At 37.6% G+C, this 24,931-nt stretch overlaps 1 protein-coding gene across 1 annotated transcript in view; it reads left to right on the forward strand.

Moving 5' to 3' along the window:
• LOC114465194 (ceramide kinase-like) overlaps positions 1 to 24,233 on the forward strand; it is a 24,687-nt gene extending 454 nt beyond the window's left edge. Inside the window, exons 2-13 of the mRNA XM_028450034.1 lie at positions 10,390 to 10,530; positions 14,358 to 14,480; positions 14,570 to 14,695; positions 14,776 to 14,842; positions 16,427 to 16,572; positions 17,248 to 17,322; positions 17,556 to 17,708; positions 17,783 to 17,888; positions 18,958 to 19,037; positions 19,728 to 19,933; positions 21,680 to 21,897; positions 23,826 to 24,233. Coding sequence (XP_028305835.1) covers positions 10,390 to 10,530; positions 14,358 to 14,480; positions 14,570 to 14,695; positions 14,776 to 14,842; positions 16,427 to 16,572; positions 17,248 to 17,322; positions 17,556 to 17,708; positions 17,783 to 17,888; positions 18,958 to 19,037; positions 19,728 to 19,933; positions 21,680 to 21,897; positions 23,826 to 23,913 — 1,529 coding nt within the window. The 3' untranslated portion in view covers positions 23,914 to 24,233. The remainder of the gene's footprint in view (positions 1 to 10,389; positions 10,531 to 14,357; positions 14,481 to 14,569; positions 14,696 to 14,775; positions 14,843 to 16,426; positions 16,573 to 17,247; positions 17,323 to 17,555; positions 17,709 to 17,782; positions 17,889 to 18,957; positions 19,038 to 19,727; positions 19,934 to 21,679; positions 21,898 to 23,825) is intronic.
• Positions 24,234 to 24,931: the final 698 nt, after the last annotated feature.

Below are 24,931 nucleotides of genomic sequence, written 5' to 3' on the forward strand. Positions count from 1 at the left end.
TACATTATATAACATAGAATCCATGGAGGTCAGGGGGGGAATCATCGGAACCAGCAGCTCTCACACACTTTCCCACAGTCTGCTGTAAAGTACTGAAATAACGCGTTATTTGAGTCAAAGTAGGTTTAATTACTTAATTATACTTTAGTGAAAGTCTTAAAGTATCTATTTTTCCAAGGTCTAGACCTTTAATTCGTTGGAAAACTAAAAATAATGTTGCTTTAATTGTTTTTTTTATATATAACCACAACCAGAGATGTAAAGAGTACTGATATATCCTACTCAAGTAGAAGTACTGTTACTTGATTGAAATTGTACTCAAGTTCAAGTAAGTCGTACATAAAGTTATCAAGTACAAGTAAAAAGTAGCTCAATTAAATAGTACTCAAAGTAAAAGTTACTAGTTACTTTCACCCCCCCACGTTAATTTTTAATAATAAATTTTGCCACGGTTCTCTTGCATACAGTAAACATCTCATGTATAAACTTAAAAAGGAAGAGACCAAATCTTGCACATTTGGAACTTAATTTAATTTCCATGAAGGCATCTGTATAAAAGAAAAGTTTTGTCAAAATGTACATTTATTTTTAAATAAAATATCGCCAATAAATACAATTCCACAAAAAAAAAAAAAATCTTAGGCTCGAGGTATAAATACATTTATGAACTAAAACAGTGCCATGCCAAATGTTCCCATGTGGGTAATGACATGATAGGTAGAAACCACAACCTGAACCATAGTGGCTGAGCATTGATCAGAAATGGTACGACTAAGAGAACACATGGATTATGTTCAATGGGCCTTCATAAACTGAGAAAATAATCACACAAAAACATTAATTTATTCAGTAAAGGTTGGGTGTAGAAATGTAACAAATTACTTATCGTAAAACATACTTAGGTACAGGTAGAATTACTGATTTAGAAATATACTAATAAAATAAAGGATTTTATTGGGTAATGATAGGATTGTATTCATTCTTTAATTCCTAAGCACAGCTGTCCGATCCATTGACCAATTGACCAACCAGGATTTTCTAAGTATTCTAAGTATAGGCAGGTCATTTTCCAAGAGAAGTGATTGGTCAGGAGGCGGTGCTTTCAAACTCGCTCACATTTTATCCAGGACTTAACCTGGTCAAGAGCAGGTTAGCCATTCACCGTAAGTTACCATGGTGATTCAGCCTGGTAAGAAGTTAACCAGTGTCATAGTACAGCACACTCGGAATAAATCCTGGAACTTAGTACCATAAGAGGAAATCCAGCTTTGTAGGACAGGCCGATATTGACTCCAAAAATGCACAAAATGACAACAAAAACACAAAATTATTTGGGATAAATGAAACAACAAACGCACACAAAATGAAAGAAAAATATACAAAATGACAGCTAAAATACACAAAAAAAACTTTTAAAAAATCACACAAAACAACACTCACGCACAACTTGAAAGAATGACAATAAAAAAACACACAGACATCCTTTGCTCTTTCCTGTATTCATGCTCTGATTAGTCATAATTTTAATTGCTGATTTACAATAACTTTTTGATTGTGTGAGGATAGCAGGTGGTAGGCCACACGTCCCAAAAAACAAGTTACACGTCCAGACCTCTGTTCTTTTCCTTCTCCAATCCATTTTAAGGCCCAGGTGTCGTCAGGTTTCACTGCTGTTTCGATGGACAGGTGATGTCCACACACTGTTAGTGAGCGAGCTTTTTAAAATGCCTAATGAATAGATGTAAAGTCTCTGACAACTGGCTCATAAATTCCAAATATAAAGGCTGATTGGCTAAAGATGCAGAATGGATAGAGAAAGCTAAAAGTGAACTTTGTGTGAAATGATCATATTCTGGGAATGGTAAAAATGGTAAATGGACTTGATTTTATATAGCGCTTTATCACCACACTAAGGCAGTCTCAAAGCGCTTTACATATCAGCTCATTCACCCAATCACTCTCACATTCACACACCAGTGGGACAGGACTGCCATGCAAGGCGCTAGTCGACCACTGGGAGCAACTTAGGGTTCAGTGTCTTGCCCAAGGACACTTCGACACATAGTCAGTTACTGGGATCGAACCTCCAACCTCTCGATCAGAAGACAACCCACTACCACCTCAGCCACGGTCGCACTTTATTTGTGTGAACTGCATTATTATAGCTTATAGCCTACTAGAATGTATTAGGTGACACAATCACCTACATATTCAGAATGGAAAACAAACAATTTATTCCGTCTTTTTATAACACTAGTGCAGTGCCCACAGGAAGCATGCAATAAAAAAGTGGGAGGTTAAGTAGCTTTTTCATGGAGTCTGTTTAGGTGCACACGGAATTTGTAAAGCATTTATGAAATAATTTATTAACGCTATCATTGCAGTCCAAACAAATCCGAGAACACACCCAGAACCAAGCAGCAGCCATTTTGAAACTCTCAGGTCAGTCTGATCCTGATCCGCAGAGATATTTGAGAGACACACACATGCAGAGACAGACAAAAAGAGATTCCTTGCTTCATAGAGGTAAGACTGATGACATCATCACTATGGAGGTAGGACTGATGACATCATCACTGTGGGGGAAGGACTGATGACATCATCACTGTGGGGGTAGGACTGATGACATCATCACTGTGGAGGTAGGACTGATGACATCATCACTGTGGAGGTAGGACTGATGACATCATCACTGTGGAGGTAGGACTGATGACATCATCACTGTGGAGGTAGGACTGATGACATCATCACTGTGGAGGGAGGACTGATGACATCATCACTGTAGAGGTAGGACTGATGACGTGACTGTGGTAGCTCCGCCCTGGTGGACAATCTTTTGAAATAATTAATGATAGTATTATGGCAGTCCAAACAAATCTGACGTTGCACACCCTTGAACCAAGCAGCAGCCATGTTGAAAGTCTCATGGTAGTCTGATTCTATTCTGCAGAGATACTGTATTTGAGGAACACACGGACGGACAGACAGAGATTCATTGCTTTATAGGTAGAAGATACATATTTATTTACTCAAATGTCACAACAAAATGACAAAAAAACAAAACAAAACACTACTTTATTTGGGATGACAAAAAACAACAAACACACCAAATGACAAGAAAGAATCATATAAAACCCAAAACACACAAAATGAAAGAAAAATATACAAAACAACAACCAACAAAAAAGCAATGTATTTGTATGAGGTACATTACCTAGCTATAGCCTTCTAGAATGTATTAGGTGACACAATTACACTAACAATTTATTACATGTTTTTTTCTTTCTTTACCGAGACGTCTGTAAATCAGATTATGGATTACTTATACGAACCCTGATAACAGAATATAGTTGTTTTTTTTTTTTTTGCCTTTTAATAAATTTGGAATAATGTTTTGTATATTTTGTCACTTTTTTTATTTCCATATGCTTTATGTAAGTAGTCCAAACCAACACATTCAATCATCCTATCTGTCTGTCAGTGACTTCCTGTACGCATGTGCTTATAAAAGCATTGTGTACTCTAGTAGTCCAGTGAACAAACAAATGTGTGTGTGTGAGACAATCTCTCCCTTCATGTGTTTACCGTGTCACCTCATTAGATTTTACTAACAAAACAGTTGTGGAGTAACCTGTTGGAGCAGCTGTGAAACGGTGACAAATGTAGGCAAATCTAATGCTCTAATCTAATGACCACAAGCCCTAAAATAAGGCTGGGCATTATATGCAAGAATAATAATTTTTAAAAATTCTTTCCCCACCACAGTTTTTTGGACTTTTTGGCGTTCTGTGGGTTATCATAGCGAGATGTGAGTCAGCCCCCTCTTTGTGTACATTTGTTTACCCTTTGAGTAGGTTATATGTGTGCCACAGGCATGTTTAATTTTTTATTCGCACTATGCTGAAATTAAGGAAAGAGTTTATTATTTTTTTAATTGTAATGTTATATGTTATACAATATGTAGTTATCTGATTTTTTAATGAGAAAATTTAAGCTACTGTGAAGTTGCTGTTGCACTTTTGCTTAAACCTGGGTTAAAACTTAAAATTGTTGAATGACAGAGCCTCATTTACTTTTTATTTTGGGATTGTTCTATGCATTTTAACTCCTGGGGATAATCACAGCAATAAAGTTGCACTTTTGACAATATATCTGATGTCTGCAGTAATTTTTAAGTGCTTTGAAAAAATAATTTTCTTTAAAAAAATTTTTAGGCAAAATCGCCAAGTCCTAATATATATGAATGCAATATTGTTATTTTCTGTATTGCCAAAATAGAAATCTCGCTATATTACCCAGGCCTTCCCTAAACAAAGTAGCACAAATATACCAATGTATTGACACATGACTTCTATAAAATCATTATGGCAAAAATGTGTATTTACATAATCTTCTTAGAAACTTGCCATCTTTCATCTGACTTGTTACTCATGTTACGTTATGAAGCGCCAAGCCTGAATTCACTCTGTACATGGAAATATTTCTTCTCTTTAGACAGTAAGATTTTTAAACACTGCTCCCAATCCGATTGTAAGCTTTTTGAGGACCTGCTAATTGTAATTTTTCTCACTTAATTTTTTTTTTCTCACTGTTTGTAGTATTTATTTTCGTAATTTACAGAAACAGGATTTAAGTAAACAGAGCAACTACATGATGATCTAAAGTAGTGGTTTTCAAACTTTTTTGGCTCAAGTCCCCCCTTTGTCCGACTATAATATTTAGCCTAGAAAACTATTTAAAAACAACTATAGAGCATAATGATGGAATAACTGAGTGATAACACACATTTTAAAGAGTCTCCTTTTGTAAATAAGTGTTTCCACTTATTTGGAAACGGTATTTAGTGCAGTGTTTCCCAACCTTTTTTGGATTGTGACCCCATTCAAAAATAAAGTTCAAGAATAAGTTTTTGGTCATGTTTAAGCTCAGAGATTTATTCTTTATTTTTTTTTACTCCAATTTAGTTAGAAATAGAAATACAGTTATTTAAGATTGTGTTTTTTTATTTTTAATAATAATAATAATTTAAAGAAATTCAAAAATCTATTTACATTTTTCAGGAATTTCAGGTGACCACACATGGGGCCCTGACTCCAAGGTTGAAAAGCACTGATTTAGTGGCTCCTGAATAGATTTATTTCTATAGTTTTTATCATTTTCGGTCATCTCCCGCCTAGTCTCTCTCTCTCTCTCTCTCTCTCTCCCCCCCTCTCTCCCTCCCTCACTACACGTACACATACCGCCATTTGAGAAACACTGATCCAAAGTATCATTTACAGAAGTTTTAGACTTCCCTCTAACATGGTGTTTCTGCTGGTCCAACTTAAACAGAGGAACCAACAGATCTTAAAATAAACATGTTAAAACATGAATCAGAAAGGCAGACTGTTAGAATAGATTAGATTAGATTGGTTTATTTGCAATTTCATATAACACATGAACAAACATGGTTAAAAAAAGCCAGAAGGCTGTTTTTCATCTGTAGTCCCCTGGCCAAGATGTAAAAAGGCATGACAATACATTTACAATACAGTCAATAACAACAATAACAGTACCTGTTACAATATTAAAACACACAAAAAACCTGTTAGAATATTAAAACACAAAAAACATGTGTTCAAAAGGCTACGTTATCTAATGCAATACAATGCAGCGCAACATGCTCGACTTTTAATGTTGGCAGACGTACATGTTAATAAGACAAATTTTAGTTTTTTTTGTAAAGGCCTTGTAAGTGGTTAGCTGTTTAACCTCCTCAGGTATTGAGTTCCACTCAGCAGAGCCCCTAACTGACCAGGCCGAGCGACTGAAAGCACTCCTGCGCAGAGGGATGACACAATCGCCTCTTACAGAGCCTCGAGTGACGCGCTCAGAGCTGTTTCTTTGGCTGACAAACTCTGCCAGAGGAGCTGGGGCCAAATCATGTGTTACTTTGTATATGAGACTCAGATCTGCAAATCTATGGAGACTGTCCCAATTTAAAAGGTGGTACTTTTTTAGGATTGCACAGTGATGATAGGGCCTTGGTTTTCGATCCAAGACTTTAATGGCTTGTTTGTATAATGTTTCCAACGGTCTTTTTGCACTCTGACTTGCCTGAGACCAACTTGTTAGGCAGTAGTTAAAGTGGCTGAAAATCATGGAATGTAGAAAAATTATTGCAGTTTTGGTTGACATTTCATTTTGGATTGAGTGGAAATTTGCTAGATTAAACTTGATATTTTTACATAATTTGTCAATATGGGCTTTAAAGGAGAAGTGAGAATCTATTACTAACCCAAGGTATTTGTATTGATTTACAGTTTGTAATTTTTCTCCAGCAACTTGTTCCCCAGATGTAAGTAAAAATAGGAATTTCAGCTTCTGATATATTTTGCTTGGAGGTTAGGTGACATAATGGCTCATGCTACAGCTGGTGTATTCAAGAAACCTAATATCTGTTTAAATAATTGAAGGTAAAGGAAGCTTCTGCTCACATTGACTGGGTTTTATTATCATCTGAATGTTTTTTAAAGCTATAATATTTTCTCCTTGATCAGGTGCTTCCTACAGGACTGTGAGCCCTGTAGGTCAACAGGTTCATTGTGATCAGTGCTTAGAGAACAATCGCCACACTGGGTCATTGTTGGGGTTGTCATGGTGACAACAGGAATGCTTACTCCTTTGTGTTTGCCTTCTCATAGTGTATGAAATGTGAATGCTTCACATCTATAATAGGAGTTACCAGAGCTCTTTAATGGATGACTGCAGTGAACTTTAAATACAGTTCTATAAATGATCTTGCACGTTCACGTCACTTGAAGAAAGTTCCTCCTGGGAATCACTAGAATAGAACATCTTCTTTCTTTTTTCTCCATCCTGTGTAAATAATGACTGTGATCAGAATTCTTAAAAAAAAAACTCCAAACCCTTCCAAAAAGAATGTGGAGCTAATGCTAAACACTGCCCCAGAACCAGCTGATCTAAGACTCAGGCTGGAAATGGCTGCTCAATCATTTCTTTTTCAAGGAATAAAACTGTTCAGAAAAGATTCAAAGATTTTTGAATAAATGTGTCTTTTGTTTATTCGAACACCATTAAAACACCATTTACAATGTAAACATGACTAGTATAAGTAGCCTTTAAACAAGAGCTTTTTTCTGCTATACAGGAATCAACCAGTCTCATAAATGTATAAAACTATGAAGTACATGAAATAAAATACCCCAATGCACAAATTAGGATTGGCTGTTACGTTGACGTAATCATATGGCTACATTAATGGAATTTTAATCGTGATCACAATTTTGGTTGCCACAATTAATTTAACCTGATTGTCGACAATATTTACATTTATAAGACTGGTTCTGCACTCTTTACTGATGTATTTATTCCATTAGCCTTTGGCAGAATTTAAATTCTTGGGTAATTTTTTTGTATAATTCTTATTTAACGCTTCATTTTTCACAGTAAACTGAACATGTATTGTTTATTTAAAAACAGATTTTTTTTCCTCACATGATGAATAATCAGGATTATAATTGTGATTACAAGGTCCTGGGTTCAAGCCCTGGGGTGGACACCTGGGTCCTTTCTGTGTAGAGTTTGCATGTTCTCCCCGTGCTGCATGGGTTTTTGCTCCGGCTTCCTCCTACAATCCAAAAACATGACTGTAAGGTTCATTGGAGTCTCTAAATTGCCCATAGGAGTGAATGAGAGTGAGTGGTTGTCTGTCTGTCTGTGTTGCCCTGTGATGGACTGGCGCCCTGTCCAGGGTGTAGCCCCACCCAGCGCCCAATGAGAGCCGGAGATTGGCACCGGCAGACCCCCACAACCCTGAACAGGATAAAGTGGGTCTGAAAATGAATGAATAATCGTGATTACAATATTGATCACAATAATCGTGATTATCATTTTGGCCATAATCGTGCAGCTTTACGTAATCGTGGTGATTATTGAAGTGAATGAAACAATAAGGTAGTTCATTTTCTTCCTTTTGTGTCGTGGATTGTTGTTATGGGAACCAGTGATTTAGGCTAAAATCAGGCCAGTTTCTGTGTCCTTTTCAGGTGGAAACACGGCAGCAAAACTGCAACCCAGTGCTGTGTCTCATGTTTCTCAGATGTCCCATATTATGTCCCAAAGAAGCAGAGTTGTTTTGATCCTGAAAGCTGATCTGTGCTGCCCTGCCTTTCCTCAGGGCCACAACGATATAACACTGTTTGTGTAACACACGGATAAGTCACGTCTTCTACCAGAACAGCTCAGGTGCTAGGTTATGAAAACTAAATGAAACCTGATCATCTCCTATTTGTGTTTTATCCAAATTCATTCAAACTGGTTCATATTCCTCAAGTCTATTGTGTAGAAAGCCTCGTCACGGTGATCATGTGGCTTCAGTTTTCATCACTGTTACCGGACTTGAAACAAAAGCAGCTGTCTTGACTGTGGCTGTGAATGTTATGTTCAGGGTCCCCACGGTCATGAATTTCCTGGAAAAGTTATGGAATTTGAAAAAATGATTTTCCAGTCATGAAAATTCATGGAATAATTAAACTGTTTTGCAAAAGTTTGGGAAATATAGCCTATTTCATTTCAATGTTTAACATCCGACCTTAACTATTGCTATGAGATGTTAAGCAATTCCATCGCTTTGGATAAAAGTGTCTGCAAATTGAAATAGTAATCCTATAATCTTATAATTAAACATGGCAACACTTATTTAGTTGTTGTTTAATGTTACATTCAATAGCTGATGCATCGTTATTTAAAAAACTAGCACAGTGCCCGTCGGAAGTATGTATTCATATAGTAGGAGCTTAAGTAGAGTTGTCAATTATGGCCAAGTGAGTATGTGTTTGAAGGTTGATGTACAAAAAAGTGTATATACTGGCTATAAAGGGGTATATGTGCGGGTGCAAAGTAAAATAGCGTGTGCAATTTCTCTGGTTTAATTCTACGGGACATGTGTATGATAAATTGATAAAGTTTGCACTAGAGGTCGACCGATATGGGATTTCCAAAGGCCAACGCAGATACTGTTTAAAAAAAAATAATAATAATTCAGCCGATGGCCGATATCTAAAGCCGATATTTGAGGCCGATGGACTTTTTTTTGTGTTATTTAAAGCACATGAAAGGCAATTGAAACACTCATATAAAGTTATATATTAGACGTTAAATTAAATACACCAATAGAACTCTTATTGAACTTTAAATATACCCGTACACAACCAAGTAAAACAAAAATCCTTATCCTGTTAAGGATATGTTAGGATAAGGATATTTGATCAGGCACTGTTATATTATATCCTTATCCTATTATATCGGCTTTTTAATTGTAAGCCTATTGGCTTCTACCTCTCCCATGCACATGCTATTATTATTATTACTTTTTTTGTTGTTGTATATTCCTACATTGAATGGTTGTTTTTTATGTTCTTTATTTTTTCCTTTAATGGCTACTCAGATGTGCTAAATAAAAAAAAAAGTCCATATATCGGCCAGCTGATATATCGGTCGACCTCGAGTTTGCACCAATGCGGCGATTTAGGTAGAATCTGATAAGACATAAATTCGTACAAATAAAACTGTTTATTTAGCATTTAGCATTTCTTAGTGCAGGGGTGATTATCATCCAAGGTTAGTAATTAATATACAAACAGATGTAACTTAGCAAGCAGACTGAGAATAACTTCATCTATAAATCATGTGTGTGGCTCACACTTCCAGAGGAAGCGCGTGTGTGTGTGATATTATGGTTAGTGCTATTTATTGTAGGTGTTATGGTGTTGTTAAAACCTTTCCTCTTTGTGGTTGTGGTACTGCATAGAAGGAACAGGCCGCACTCTCACACACGCATGCACATCAGCCCCGCTCATGCACCCATGTGTGTGTGTGTCTTGCTACCTGTCCATCTCTCCGTTGTGGGCTCACACACGCATGCGCATCAGCCGCACGCATGCACAGACTCAGTGACTCACATCAGGTTGAAATGCTTGTCTCACGCCCAGTGGGTGAGACTTGAGAGCTTTGCTAATTACTCCACAACACACACACATACACGCAGAACTTTCTTGATTTATTAGAGAGATATTGCAAAATAGGTGTCAAAGGCCATTACGTTATTGTGCGATACTTTATGATAGATAAGGGATGGACACAACTGGCTTTCCCTGTGCCACATTTTTCTTACTAAGCATGGCACACTGGCAGACTTCTGTTACACTAGTACACTGGATGGAAAGGCCCACTCATATTTGGTAGAATAGATCTTAGCGGTTCAGAACTGGACATTTGGTCGTTTTGGAAAAGTTTTGAAAAATCATTGTGAAAAAAGTGTGTTAACCCTGTCTGTTGCTATGGATGCCCCTGAGACAGTGTGTATTTATTTCCCCCTGTGCTGATCAGGTGGGAGCCGAAGCGTTCCAGTTTCAGAGATAATCTGTGTCAGAGAGGAAGAGGAGGAGAAGAGCAGCAGAGGGAAAAGCGATGGCAGCTGGAGGAAAATCAAAGAAGGAGAAGGAAAGGACTGCGGGCAGGCCTTCACAGGTGAACACAACAACAACATACATACATCACATACTGTAGCTGCATTACGTATAATCAAGTCTAGAAGTCCAATGAGTTAAAATTAGTGACACGCCGAAATTCCGGCCACCAAAAATCTTCCGCTGAAAATCGAAACACTTCTGTTATGACTGGGTTCCCGCGGATACTTAAAAAGTTTTAAAAGACATTGAATTCATGGATCTAAAATAAGGCCTTAATTGTCATTAAAATGTTTTAAATCAATGTTTCAAAAGTCACATAAGTATTATTTTATGATTGTAATTAGTCTAACATTTTAAAATAAATGGGTAACATTTGATTTTTTAAAAACGTATAATTTACCGTAAGATTGTGCAGTCACGACAGTTATGTATTTTACTGTCATTTAGTGTATTTTTGTGTATTTACTTTGGTGGCCGCCAATTGCACATCTGCACTAAACACTGAAAAAAATGTACCCTAACCCTATGTAAACTGGTTTTAAATTTGATTATAAATGGCAACAAAAAGTCTTAAAAAGTCTTGAACTTAATTTGACTGAATATTATTATTATCAATTATTTCAGTGATTATTAAGCGGAACAAGGTAACCAATAGATGAGAAACAAATTAGATTATAGATATTTGTCTTTAGTGTATTTTACAGCTGATTTAGGACCCGTTATCATAAGAGATGCTAACACAAGTGGAAGGTTAACTTTTATTTGGTTATTTATTTCAGGCTAAGTATTTTTGACTAATTGTAATTGAGAATGTAATTGACTTTCTGAAGATAAAAATAATTGTAGTTTAATTATAATTGAAGAAATGCTGGTCACTGTAATTGTATTTGAACGTGTAGTTGAAGACAATTGTAATTGATAAAAATGTAATTGACCCCAACCCTGGTTGACACGGACCACGGATCTGTTCTCTCATTAAAACACAGTCAGTTATAGACCTGTACAATATTATTTAATGTATAAATGGGGTCAAGTTAAACATTTACTTTTATTCTTTGAAGCATTATTATTATTAATTAATACAATTGCAATGTTATAATTGTTGTGAGGTTAGTACAAATTGATAAGCATAAATGCAATGAGACTTATTTTTCATTTTCGGTTTTGACCAAGAATTTTAATTTCAGTGCATCCCAAGATATTCCCAGTTTTCATTTGTTCTATTCTTCGCAATAGTTCTTCCATTTGATTCACTTTTTTCCTTTATTGTGAAATATTGCTCTTAGCACATGAAAATATTATTCTCAGGGTTTTTCCTGCAAATATTTCGTCTCATATCACAGAAGATGATCAGTGTTGTTCCTGCATATACAGTATTAGGTATTATTACTATTAGTGTAGGGGCGCTGTAGTAACAAACAGATGTGATACTGTTTAACTGACAAGTCGACTCCTACTGTGCGTCTTTCTAACGTTCCCACTGCTGCTGAGATATGGCTCGTAAAATAAACAAATACTCTCAAAAGCCGGTTAGTAATAAGCGATGAGTCCAGTTGAAACCATGCAGACATTGTCTGATTATTACAAACATTTAAAACTAATAAGTTGGAAGTTATTTAAAGTACTAAGAGGAATTAGAAATGCAACATTGAATAATTTCTACAATTGTATAATTCTTTTAAACCATATCAATACAATAATTGATATTTCAGACATGGACAAAGCAAAACAAAAAAGTTATGGATCACACTTGTCAGTAATATGTTTGTCTGCCATTTGCCATCAGAAGTGCCTGTACCCGCCGTAGCATTGACGTGATCAGATCATTGATCAGTCTCTGTGGGATTTAATCCCACTCTGCCAACAGTGCATATAGAGAGTTCATAGTGAGTTTTGGGTGGGTGATTCCACTGATTTTTTTTTTCACTATGCTCTTTAGTTGGAGTGGCTAACTTGTGGTCATGCCACATGCGCACGCTCACTCCACACTTGAGTATTTAAATATTTTTTCAAAATTTCAGTACTTTTTTAGGTAAAATATTAATTTAACCAGTGTAACTGGGAAATAAATCCCTAGATACTACACAGTGCAGGTGGGTTTTACTAGATTTCTTGTAAGGGAATCCTCTATAAATTAATTATGGACATGAACAAACAAGTAAACGACATTTAATATCAAATTTATTCACATTTTATTTTAATAAAGTCCAACAAACACTTCAGTTTAGATTAACAAGACATTAATTTTTCAGCTCTCATTTTCAATACTCAATACCTTTTCAATAAAAATACATATTAGGTTTATCCTGACTCTTCTGCTAGTTTTTGAATATAAAAATAATAGAATATTAATGAAGTGCAACCAAGATCTGTTCAGGTTAAATGAGCAGTGGTTACTTGAACCTGATACTTTTTTGTTTTAACATGATGTTGAGCCTGAGGCTTTTAGCAGAGTCGGCAGTAATGTATTTATTATTAAAAACGCTTTAAAAACACATCCATATAAAATCTGCCGTAGTTAAATCCAATGCCTTATTTCCTTTTATTGATACAATCGATTGATTACATTTAGGGATGTAACTATTAATCGTAAGGCAGTTAAAAATCAATTCATAGGTATCACGGTTCATATCAATACTGAACTGAATCGCTGTACTTTTTTAAACAGCAGAGGGCGCTACCTATTTAGCTATTTATCCTTCTCTGTCCAGAAGCGTAGGAGGCGGGCGGAATCGCCTACTACTCTTAAACATGTTCATAAATAATTCCTTACCCCTTTAGCACCGAAAGAATATCTGTAATATTACGTGATTATCTGTAAAAGTCACGTTTTTTTATTAGCTCTGTCTGCTAGCGCATATCATCTCTTCACTGCTAGAATATATGCATGCCAACCGACCACTGGGTAACCAGCGCCCTCTGCTGATCCAAACAAATATATGATGTAAATACAGTACAATGACTGGTTTTTTAAAGTCCAATTGTTAAGGCACAAAATACATTTTTAGTTGCACTTTCAAAAAGAAATGGAACTATTATGCAGTTTTGCATTGTTTACTGTGGAACCAGAATTTCTTCTTCATTTGTATTATTCCTTTATTTATTTCATTCAGGATTTATTTTTAGTTAAATTGCCTTGTTTTGAATAGTTTATCAAGGGATTATTTTGACAATGAAAAATGAAAGGAAAATAGTGCAGTATTTTCTCCCAAACCCATGTTTGTAGGTTTATTTTTTTTGTTTATAAATATATATTTATATGTCTGTAATGAAAAAAGTATTTTGTGGCAGTTATATATACAGTGAGGAAAATAAGTGTGCGACATACTGCCGATTTTGCAAGTTTTCCCACTTCTAAAGACTGGAAATGTCTGTAATTTTCATCATAGGTAAACTTCAACTGTGAGAGACGGAATATTAAAAGAAAACACAAAAACACATTGTATGGTTTTCAAATAATTCATTTTCATTTTATTGCATTTTTTTTGTTCACATGAGCCTTCTGGCATTTCACCACTTAAATACAACAAATAAAATATTATAATAAAAATCGTAAGAAGCATTAAAAACGCAACAAGCACAAATATGCAACATTTATATATTTATTTTTAAAACAAAAACCATTGTTTATATTATAGTTGATTTAAATAACTTTAATGAAATTTTGAGCAAAGCACCTTCAATTTTTATATACATTTTTAAATAAGATATTCTTATGATAATTTGATATTTTTTTCAGTCAGTGTTTAGGACCCATAAAACAAAGTTGAAACCATGCCTATGTGCAGGGTCGAGAACCTGATTCTATTGGCTCCAAAGGATTGGCTTGATAAAACCCATATTTAGATCTTTCTGTCTAATGATTGACGTATTTCTCTGTTTCAGTGCTGTATGTGCAGAGGTGTCAGCAGCACCGCTGGCGGTGCGCTGAGATCACTTTCACGTGTCCCAGTGACGCTGTGTGTCAGCGCTGGGTCAGCAGCATCAGAGAACAGCTGGCTTCTCTCGGTAATGTCACATCCATAAACATTGACCTGTTTACCCTGGTGCTGTTTGCTGAACTTTGACAACAAGCTTGTGGTTATTTGCGTCATCAGCGAGCAGACCCAAACACCTGCTGGTCTATATCAACCCGTACGGGGGGAAGAAACAAGGCAAACGTATCTACGAGCAGAAGGTGGCTGCACTGTTTGATCAGGCAGGCATCGTCACACAGGTCATTGGTGAGTCCTCTCATGTTTTCTGACTTCCTGCATTGGGATTGTTTGCCTAAAATCCTGTTTCATTGTTTCTGTTGTCATAGTGACGGAACATGCTAATCATGCCAGGGATCACCTGAGGACAGAGACAGAGCTGAAAAGGTTTGATGGGTGAGTTTGGATTGGATCTTGTCTGAGTGAACTAATAATTAGAGAATAAGACTGTGAATAAAATCTTTTGCAGGCAATTTGTTGCAAACGTAAAGATCAAGGCATCATAGCTCAACCTAAAATAAGCCTATGTTCAGAGCTCCTACGCAACCCTAAATTGAAAGCTGTTAAAGGTTATTCTGCTATTTTCACCCATCTCCATTTGTTCCAAGAACCCCACCAACATAATATTTGAGGTGTGTTTTCCCAAACTCTCCTGTATTCTGGAGTTTTAGCCCTCTGAAAAGTCACTTTAATGACCAATCTAAAAACAGGCTGTTTTGGGATCTTCAGGCATATGCCTGAGCGGGCGTGTCTGTTGATGCCGACTTCATGCCACAGCTGATCACTATAGCGATTTTCTTTTGCTATCCACACACTCTTGTTATTGTTTTCAGCCAGAAAACTGCACATTACAGTAAAACACATGGCTATCTAAGCGGCTATTGTCCGACAAACTTGGAGGAGCCAAGATTGTCAGGAGGAGGAGTTTCTGCGATGTGACATCACAACGCGAGAAAAATCCAACTCGCCCGTTTGGAGCTGATTTTTACAAAATGTGGAATAACAAGGGAGGGAGGAAACAGAACTTTTTCAAATTTGGCCCTCTGAATGAGGCTAAAGGGATGTATATCACTATAGCAAAACCAAAGTTATTTTTTCATAATACTGCCCCTTTAAATCACATAACTCACAGTTTTAAATACTGTACGTGCTTAAATATCATCCAAAAGTTCTCATGAATTCTCCAATAGCAATTTGCTCACAAGCAAATGTCAAAGGTAGGATTGGCTGCTCCTAAGTTTTTTGACTCAACAATGAACGGTTGTTGACAAATGGTCATGATGATGACTTGAACTTGGGAAAAGTTTTGCTCATTGCATTGTGGGATTTGGAGTACCATAGAAACATGCAAAGACAGCAGAAAAGTTTCTTTAAGAAGTGTTTTTACTTTATCCTCACTGTGATTTTTTGTTTTTTCATCAGATAAGACAGGGATTCGTTCTGCTTTGTTTATTGTGTTCCCATGATACGATTTCGTCCATTATCTGTTTCCATGGAAGCCACAATAATAACATCCGCAGTTGCTTTCTAAACAACATTCAATCCATAAAGAAAAAACAGAAAAGTCACTTAGGCAGTGTTTGTGGGCTGTGGAGTCACACTGTCATCATTAGTGGATTAGCTTTTGGAAGGCATGCATGAACAGTCTAAAAAATGTGATTTATGTGGTTAAGCAGCTTTAAATCATGCAGGTTTCAACATCTACCAAAGCCCAGGAGTTGTTGTTAGATAACACCTTGGCTTAGCAGAGCAAGTGCTTTGATCAGTGCTTTGGTTTTTACTTTCTGAGACCAATTACTGTTGGACCTTCAGCCTCAAAGTTGTTACTTAGGTCTTACAGTTTGCAGCTCTGTGATCATAAAGATACGTTTATAATTATACATATTTTGAATATCATGGACTGTTATCTCAATGTGCTAAACAACCACAGTGAAGCTCACAGTGTGTGTGATTCTGAGCCTTTGAATCCCTTTGACCCAGTGTGGTGTGTGTGGGAGGCGACGGTATGTTCAGCGAGATCATCCACGGCCTGATCTGGAGGATGCAGATTGACGCCGGTGTGGACCCAAATTCTCCGGATGAGAGTCTTTCTCCATCCTCACTCCGCATAGGGATCATTCCAGCAGGTCAGAGACTCTGTAGGAATCTAAACATCAGCCTCTCACTGCTTTCACACTGAAGAGTCATGTAGAATACAGCCTGTAATGAGTTAAAGCAGTGTGGGCCGCTCACTGAAGTCTTTTTCCTTAGGGCTTGGTTATCAGCAACATGTTATCGCCATGGCGATCCAGAGTTCATCCCTCTGGATTCAGCTTTCTGTGCCTCATATCAGCTCCCTATTATTATACAGAGAGATCAGCTTGTTCTGTGGTTGATCTGAGCTTCATAAAGCTGTTCCCTGAGCTGGATCCCTGAAATATCAGTGTAACTTGTACTATGTGTAAATTAATGGATTTCAAAACTGGCATTAGGCACCCTTACTCTGCTGTAGACATGGGCAATCATTGCACACATAATGACAACAAAACACATAAAGCGACACAGAACCGCACGAAACATCAACATAAGTCACAAAGCGACAACAGAAACAGACAAGGCAACAATAGAAACACACAAAGGCACAACAGAAACACGCAAACTGATGCCACAAAAATGCCAAGCGACAACAGAAACGCTCAAACCAACAAAAAATCCAAAAGGACAACAAAAATACAGAAAATGTCAGAAAAATATTTTTGTTTTTGTTTTGGCAATGTCTGAATCATGGTTTCATGTTTGTTGTTTCAATTCTTTTCCTGCAGGTTCCACAGACTGCATCTGCTTTGCTACTGTGGGCACCAACGACCCAGTGACCTCAGCCCTGCACATCATAGTGGGTCAGTCTGCTTTGTTGTCACAGCTTCTTACCTTTGGTGGTTTGACTGAGGTTTACACTGCACCTGTTATCAAAGCTCCTTCATTTTTACTGAATATTTATTAAAATAAAGCAGGTGCAGTTCAATCTATGAGTCACGGTCTGTTAGTAAGCCTATTTCTTTCAAACTTGTGTGAACTGGTCACTTGTCCATCTGATCACGTTGTGTGTGTGTGTGCGTGTGCGTGTGCTTAGGGGACTCTCAGCCAATGGATGTATGCTCAGTTCACCACAATAACACCTTCCTGCGATACTCCGTCTCCTTGCTGGGTTACGGTTTCTATGGCGACGTGCTCACAGACAGCGAGAGGAAGCGATGGATGGGCCCGGCCAGATACGACTTCTCAGGTGAAGTTACAGAGTGTTTTTTTAAAAAGTGTCCCTGAGGGTTTTTCAGCTGACGTTCTGCTGACGTCCTGCAGGTGTGAAGATGTTCTTGAGTCACCATTACTACGAGGGAGCCGTGTCCTACCTGCCGGCCAAAGGCATCATAGGAACACCGCGGGATGCGTTCAGGTGTCGATCCGGGTATGAGCCATCACACAGCTCTGTGTTTACAGTTTATGATGTAACAATTATTTTCTGTTTTTTTTTATTGGGTGTGTGGCGCACCACCAGGTGCATTTGGCATCTAGATCTGTTACATCAATGTTCAATGGTTGTTTGTTACTTCATGGTTTAGTTTATCCAGAACTCAAGGCCAGAGGTGACAAACATTAGCTTAGTTTAGCTCGGTAATATTTAAAGGTTCATTTATCCAGACAACTGTTCCTTAGGAAATCTTCTTTGATCTCCTTTGATGAGAGCCACTTTGATCTCCACTTGAGGAGATGAAAGTGGATTTCCTGAGGGACAGTTGTGTGAATAGATTAAATCTTAACAAAAAGAAGACAAAAATAATCTTGTTGGAACTATTTCTTAGATCAGGCATGGCCAACAGATGGGTTGTGGGCCACATGTGGCAGACCCCAAAACAAATACATTAAAAAAAAAATTTAAATACACAAGATGACAGAAGAACAAACTAAACAACAAGAAATATATGCAGAAACACGCTGGATGATGAAGCCTGAGCACAGGAATACGATTGCTTTGAAAAAGGCATGTGTATAAATATGCAAAAAGGCAAGTTGAGGCTGATTGAGCAAAATGTCTGATGCGAGGGTGACATTATGTAAACATTTAAAATAATGACCAATTTGAGCATTCATGAGGAACAAAATGTTTTATGTAATTTTAGAGTTGTTTTTTGTGACAAAAGTGAAAAAGCCACACCAATAATATTCTTCCTAAAGTTCTCTATGTTTGTTTCTTAAACAGATGAGTAAAGAGAGAATGTAACTAGACAATATGTGTGGGATATATCATGTCTGTTTATGCATATCGAACAACGCTCTGTCCTGTTCATTCAAACACCTCAAACATTATAATTATGAATTAGTGCTTTAATAAAACTGTCTAGAACTCAGAGGGCGGAGCCAGTTTTTCATTCTTTGATCTGTTGAGGAGGAGAAAAAGTGAAATTATGCTACAGTTAATGACGTAAACACCGATGCCATCGTGTGATTAAGTAACTTGGTTGTCTGTGTGTCTGTAGCTGTGTGGTCTGTCATCACAACGGTCTGTTGCTGTCAGAGAAAGCTGAGCAGTGTGAGATGGAGGACGCCTCAGACTGCGGTAAGTCACACAGTTCCTCATTTCGTCCGTCATCCATTGGTTTAGGCTGATTTATGATGCTGTATTCAACATAACGGCTGAGTCAGCATCAGGGTTGGGGTCAATTAATTTCACTAATGGCGTCATTGTAATTTTAAGATTCTGTCGCCGTTGTTATTGTAAATGATTTGGAATTGAGTTCAGATAATTGACTTTGTAATTACCATGGAAATTCAATAAAAACTTTCAATTACAAACATGCCAATGGTTTACACATAAGTATTTAACTAAATTAAAATATGTTTCATATCCCACTACCTGTCAGTGCATTTTCACACTCATACAGGTGGAAAGCATTAGAAGAGTTAGGAGTTTTTTTTGAATAGGGATGACTCAATTTTACAGCATAACAATTATGTAAATGTAACTGATGTTTTGTACAAAGTTTATATCTATTGCTAAATTCCAACTCTTGTCCCTAGTTGGACTTTCACACAGGATATTATAATAAATGAACTAAAATTGAAATGTTAAGATGCTAAAATGACATCGTACACACAAAAAAACATACAATCATCACAATGTTATGAGAATAAAAGTTAGTAGAATTGCAATTGAACTTCAGTAATTGAGAACGTAATTGTAATTGACTTTCGGGGGGAAAATAATAATTCTTCTTAGTATAATAACTTCATACTTGGTTTGTCACAGAGAGCGACGGTGAGTGGAGGACGATCAGAGGGAAGTTTCTGGCTATAAACGCTGCCAGTATGAGCTGTGCTTGTCCTCGCAGCCCTAAAGGCCTCTCACCCGCCGCCCACCTGGCCGACGGCACCACTGACCTCATCCTGGTGCGAAAATGTTCACGCTTTAACTTCCTCAGACACCTCATTCGACACACCAGCAAAGACGATCAGGTGTGTTGTTAAGCTATACGTAGTGGTTCTCAAACTTTTTGGGGTTTTTCCCCACTTTGAACGAAGGTAAACTTTCAAGTTCCACCTGCGCCCATTGCCTATCCCCCTTCCAAATAATCCTGACATATAACACATTTTCAGGGAACAAGTGAAGTAACATCATAATCAGGGTTCCCGCAGATCCTTAAAAAGTCTTAAAAGGCATTAAATTCATGAATCTAAAAATAAGGCCTTAATTGTCATTTAAATGTCTTAAATCAATGTTTTAAAAGTACATAAGTTTTACATATTTCTGGCTATTTTTGTAATCATCTTGTGTGTTTTTGGAGTGATTTTTAATAATTTTGTCTGTTTTCTTTTGTGTTTTTTTACTGTCATTTTGTGTATCTTTGTGTTTCAAATGGCATTAAAAAGTCTTAAAAAGCCTTGAACTTAATTTGACTGAATCTGTAGGATAGCTGGTAGTGAATCAAAAACGAAATTAAACTAATCACATGCATGAAAAACAAATGTAAAAGTGCAGTGGTCAAACATACACGAAATAAAGAAACATTGTCTGCAATCTGTGGCAAAAAGCTTAAAAAAAACAAAAAAGGAAATTCAGTAAATGTATGAAATTAACTAACATTTTAAATCTCTTAAGTTTTGCTACATTTTAGGCTTCTCGTTATCACTTTATTTGTGTGTAGGTGTTTTGTTTAGTGTTATTGATCTCAGAAAAGCATTTGGCATGAAATTGAAAAGTTTGTTGCACCCCACCTGGCATACCTCTATTCCCCACTAGGGTGCGCACCACACACTTTGAGAAGCACTGACCTACAGCAGGGGTTCTCGATCTTGGGATTTTTTTTGAACAATTTGAGCCCAGTTTTGCTTATTTTTACCCTTTTTCTGCAACTACATCAAACTTGCCATATTTTAACCTATTTTCATCACTTTTTCTTGCCACATTTTTGATTCTTTTAATGCGTTTTTTCAACATTACTCCCATTTCTGCCACTGCTCCATCAAATTTCAATGCATTTTCTGCACATTTTTTCCACTTTCAAGACATTTATGGCACCTATAAACCCTTTCCACCATTTTCCCATCTAATGTCGCATATGTTGACCCATTATTGTCACTTTTAACCATATTTCACCGTATTTCATGCTTATTTTTTTACCAATTTAACCACATTCACGGTTTGTCGTGCCCATTATTTGCCAGTTTAAACTAATTGTTGCAATATTGACACTTTGAACCCTTTTTACCGTTGTTTTTGTCTGTTTTTGGTCACTCTAAATTGCAACCAATTTCTGGGGTTTTTAAAATCCCATTTCCCCACCTTTTTCACTATTTTTGGTCACTTCCAAAGTATTTTATTTCTGATTAAAACAAGGATTTACATCTTTAAGATGACTATATACTATGGCCCAAATAAGACTAAACTTCCTGGATAACAGTGGATATTATTCAGATAAATAAATGTGGTTATCACAGATTCATAGAACAATAGACCATCATTTTGCTGACTTTATGGATGGACCCCAAAAATCTCTCCCCTTTATTCCCTCTTATAGATGGCCCTGTCTCCACATGACTGTTCTTCAATGTTCATGTCTGTGTTCAACCACCTTCAGCTACAGTGGGCACCTTTATTTTGAGGGTTGCAAGCTGAAAAGTTTGAGAACCACTGGTCTACAGGGTCAGGTCGCTCCTTGTAAGCCTTGTCTGATAACGTCTCCTCCCTCTATGCTTCATCAGTTTGACCTGACATTTGTCGAAGTCCACCGCGTACGGCGCTTCCGCTTCACGCCCCGTCAGTGCCAGAGCGACTCAGACCTGGAATTGGACCGGCAGGAGAACAAGCATCAGATCTTCAGCCAGATCTGTCGGGACCACCCGGCCTGTGGCTGTGCGCCCGCCTACAGCAGCTGGAACTGTGACGGCGAGATCCTGAGCCACTCGGCCATCGATGTCAGGTACCAGAACACAGTGATGGAGAGCTGAAGCGTTAGCACACACTGAAGGTTTGCACATGAGCCACAGCTTTGTGCTGCTGTGTTTGCTCTTCTGCACAAGGTTTAATATTGGAATGCTAACTAGACCCCCTCCATTGTCCTACCCTGACTCCCTCTTCCCTGTTCCCTTCCCCCTCACCAAGGTATAACACTGCCCTCTCTTTTTATATTCTCTCCTTAATAAAATTTTTGCTTACCCTTTCTTAGGGAAGGCTGGTGATAGTCATAATTATGCAATAAAATGAATTTATTTATTTAATTGTTTAAAAAAACATGCATAGCTGCCTCAAAAAGATTGCACTACATGTAGTGTTAGACAGCATGTGCAGACAAGGTAAAAAATAACAAGAAAAAACTACATACAGACTACATAATTACAACAAACAACAATGAAAATACACAAAAAATGAAAAAACAGTAAAGAACTCTATAAATGCACCAAAAGACAGAATAACACACTTAAAGGTACAATAGGTACCTCTTTTAAAAGTGACTTTTTGTCATATTTGCTAAAACTGTCACTATGTAAAGACAGCATTACATGAAACTAGTAATTTTTAGCTCATTAAATCCCGCCTACTGATCCTACTGCAAATTGCCAGAATCCACCGCGACCGAGCAAAAAGAACCAATCAGAGCTAGGATTGTGTTTGATGGACTGTCTCACAGCTGTCGATCACAGCTTCCAAGGCCCCCATCTTCCTCAGCTAGCGTTAGCATCAACAGCTTACACAACAAAGGTGCATTCACACCTAACGCGACTGTAGCAACTGCAGTCACTTCAATCGCCCCTGATGAGTCGCTTGAACATAGTGGTGCTTTTTGGTCACTCCATCACTTCATCGCTCCAGTGACGCGATAACCAGAGAACAGTGTGTGTGTGTTTGGGCGTGTGTGGATGTGTGCTTAGAGCCGATGACAGGGGAGAGAGAGGGTTGATCACTTCTTTTTAGAACGTATGTTTACAGTACTTACAGACAGCTCCGCTTTTACGGTTTAAATGATCAACTTACGGAGTTAATAAAGAATGAGTTCACTAAGAATATAGGCATATTCAAGAAGTTAACTGCTTTAATTTTGCCCCGATAAAATGAGGAAATGTAGTACAGCCGTCTCACTGTAGCAGGAGGGAGGAGCTGCTGCCTCTGCTTTACAGACAGTGAAGGACGGGGGAGTTGTCGCTTGAAGTCTCTTGAAAAGTTCAAATTTTTAAACTTTGAGTGACTAGGTCGCGCTTGACTTAGTCGCTCAAGTCACGTTGCTTGAGTCGGGATAACTTGACGTTGCGTCATTTACATTGATTTGAATGTAATCCAGTCACTTCTGTCACTTCAGTCGCGTTTGGTGTGAAAGCACCTTTATTGGTTTTTTTGTGTGGTTTACTGGACATTTATCAATCAATTCAAGCCAGCCTCCTCTGGGGGAAGGACTTTGGTGGCAGGACGGGAGAGCAGCGGAGAGGGAGGGGGAGGGATCTGAAAGTTGTACTTGTTCAAATTTAATGCTGAGTCCTCTCTCTCTTCCAAGTTACCAACTGCAACTTTAAGTCCTTTGTTCCTTGCTCTATTAATGCTCAGATTGGTTATTATTCTAATGCTAATGTTGACTATGTGGCCCTCAGATCAGACTCTATTTTTGTGGCCCCTGCCGTGGAAAAAGTTGTCGATCTCTGTTTTAGATGCCTGCATATATAGAAACAGAAAATTAAATATGGTTTTAAAATCTGTGACGTGTTGTAGGACTTTGTGACTAACTGAAGAGTGTGTGTTCTACCTAGTGTACATGTTAGACTGTGGAAAGTTATCCTGGGATTACTCGACGCACACTTTAATCATCCTTCAAACCAGTATGAGCTGGTTTTAATAACCCTCTCTCCTTCGATCTCCCAGAGTGCACTGCCAGTTGATCAAGCTGTTTGCCCGAGGGATCGAAGAACCGACCGTGTTCCAGGAACTCAACCATCCATGTGCAATATAGACCTCCACCACCGGTCTGCACTGTCACACACTGGAACCAGCTTTGTCTGCATCACTATCATCATCTTCCTCCTTACAATCTTGTCTTTACACATCCTTCATCTGCAGCGCAGACGCTTCAATATCCTTACAATGAGAAAGATTCCACATATAATAATGGCACTGAGCAGCTCGCACTGTACAGACAAATGGCTTTGATACTGAAGCGTCTGTTAGTTTTCAGTATCTTTTTTTTTTTGTGAAACTCCAATCCTGAAAGAAAAAACTTTTTTTTTTTTGCTTAAAGATCAAATTAACAGGATCCAGTGCTGAGGTTTAATACCCGACAATAGCTGGGTTTCCATTACAGATTTTCGCAAAATAAAAGCAATATTTCTAAATGTCGACAAAGTATAATTGCACTTTTAACGTGTTTCCATTGAATGTTGTTTTGGGCAGGGGCCTCGCAACTCCCATGAAATGTCATCCCACGAGACTTTTCTGCAGGAAGACGAACGCTCAGAACTTCCTTATAACACTCCGTATTCCTTTGTTGTTTCACCTCTAATGTGACAGTAATAATTTAGTATAATGTATATAATATATATATAAGTATAATGTTTAGAAATGTTTAGATGTACCGTGCCATGTTTTCTCGGAGAGCAGTGGTCATGTGACCATGTACGTCAAGTTCTGTAACGTGTATTAGAGGAGAAAGCATTTCCATAGCGCTTTTGCGACACATTTCAATATCAAAGCGTTTGAAATTCCTCCTCATGAAAGCATAGAAACTTTTTAGCGATATTTGAGTGTTTTTTTCGAAATTCAGGTGTTTTTACAGGATTCAGTTTAAAATTGGCAAATGACACACACACACACACCGGACCTCGGCAAACATAACAGGCTTCACCTGGGCATGATGCAGCAGAGCTTTACCAATGATGCGCGGATCATTATAAAGTTACATTTTTCACTCAAGGTCCTGAATAGTGGAGATTGAACAGCTGTTTAATTAACCGCTGGCTTTGATTGACAAAGTA

The sequence above is a fragment of the Gouania willdenowi genome, chromosome 6, assembly GCF_900634775.1.
Source record: "Gouania willdenowi chromosome 6, fGouWil2.1, whole genome shotgun sequence".
NCBI lineage: Eukaryota > Metazoa > Chordata > Actinopteri > Blenniiformes > Gobiesocidae > Gouania > Gouania willdenowi.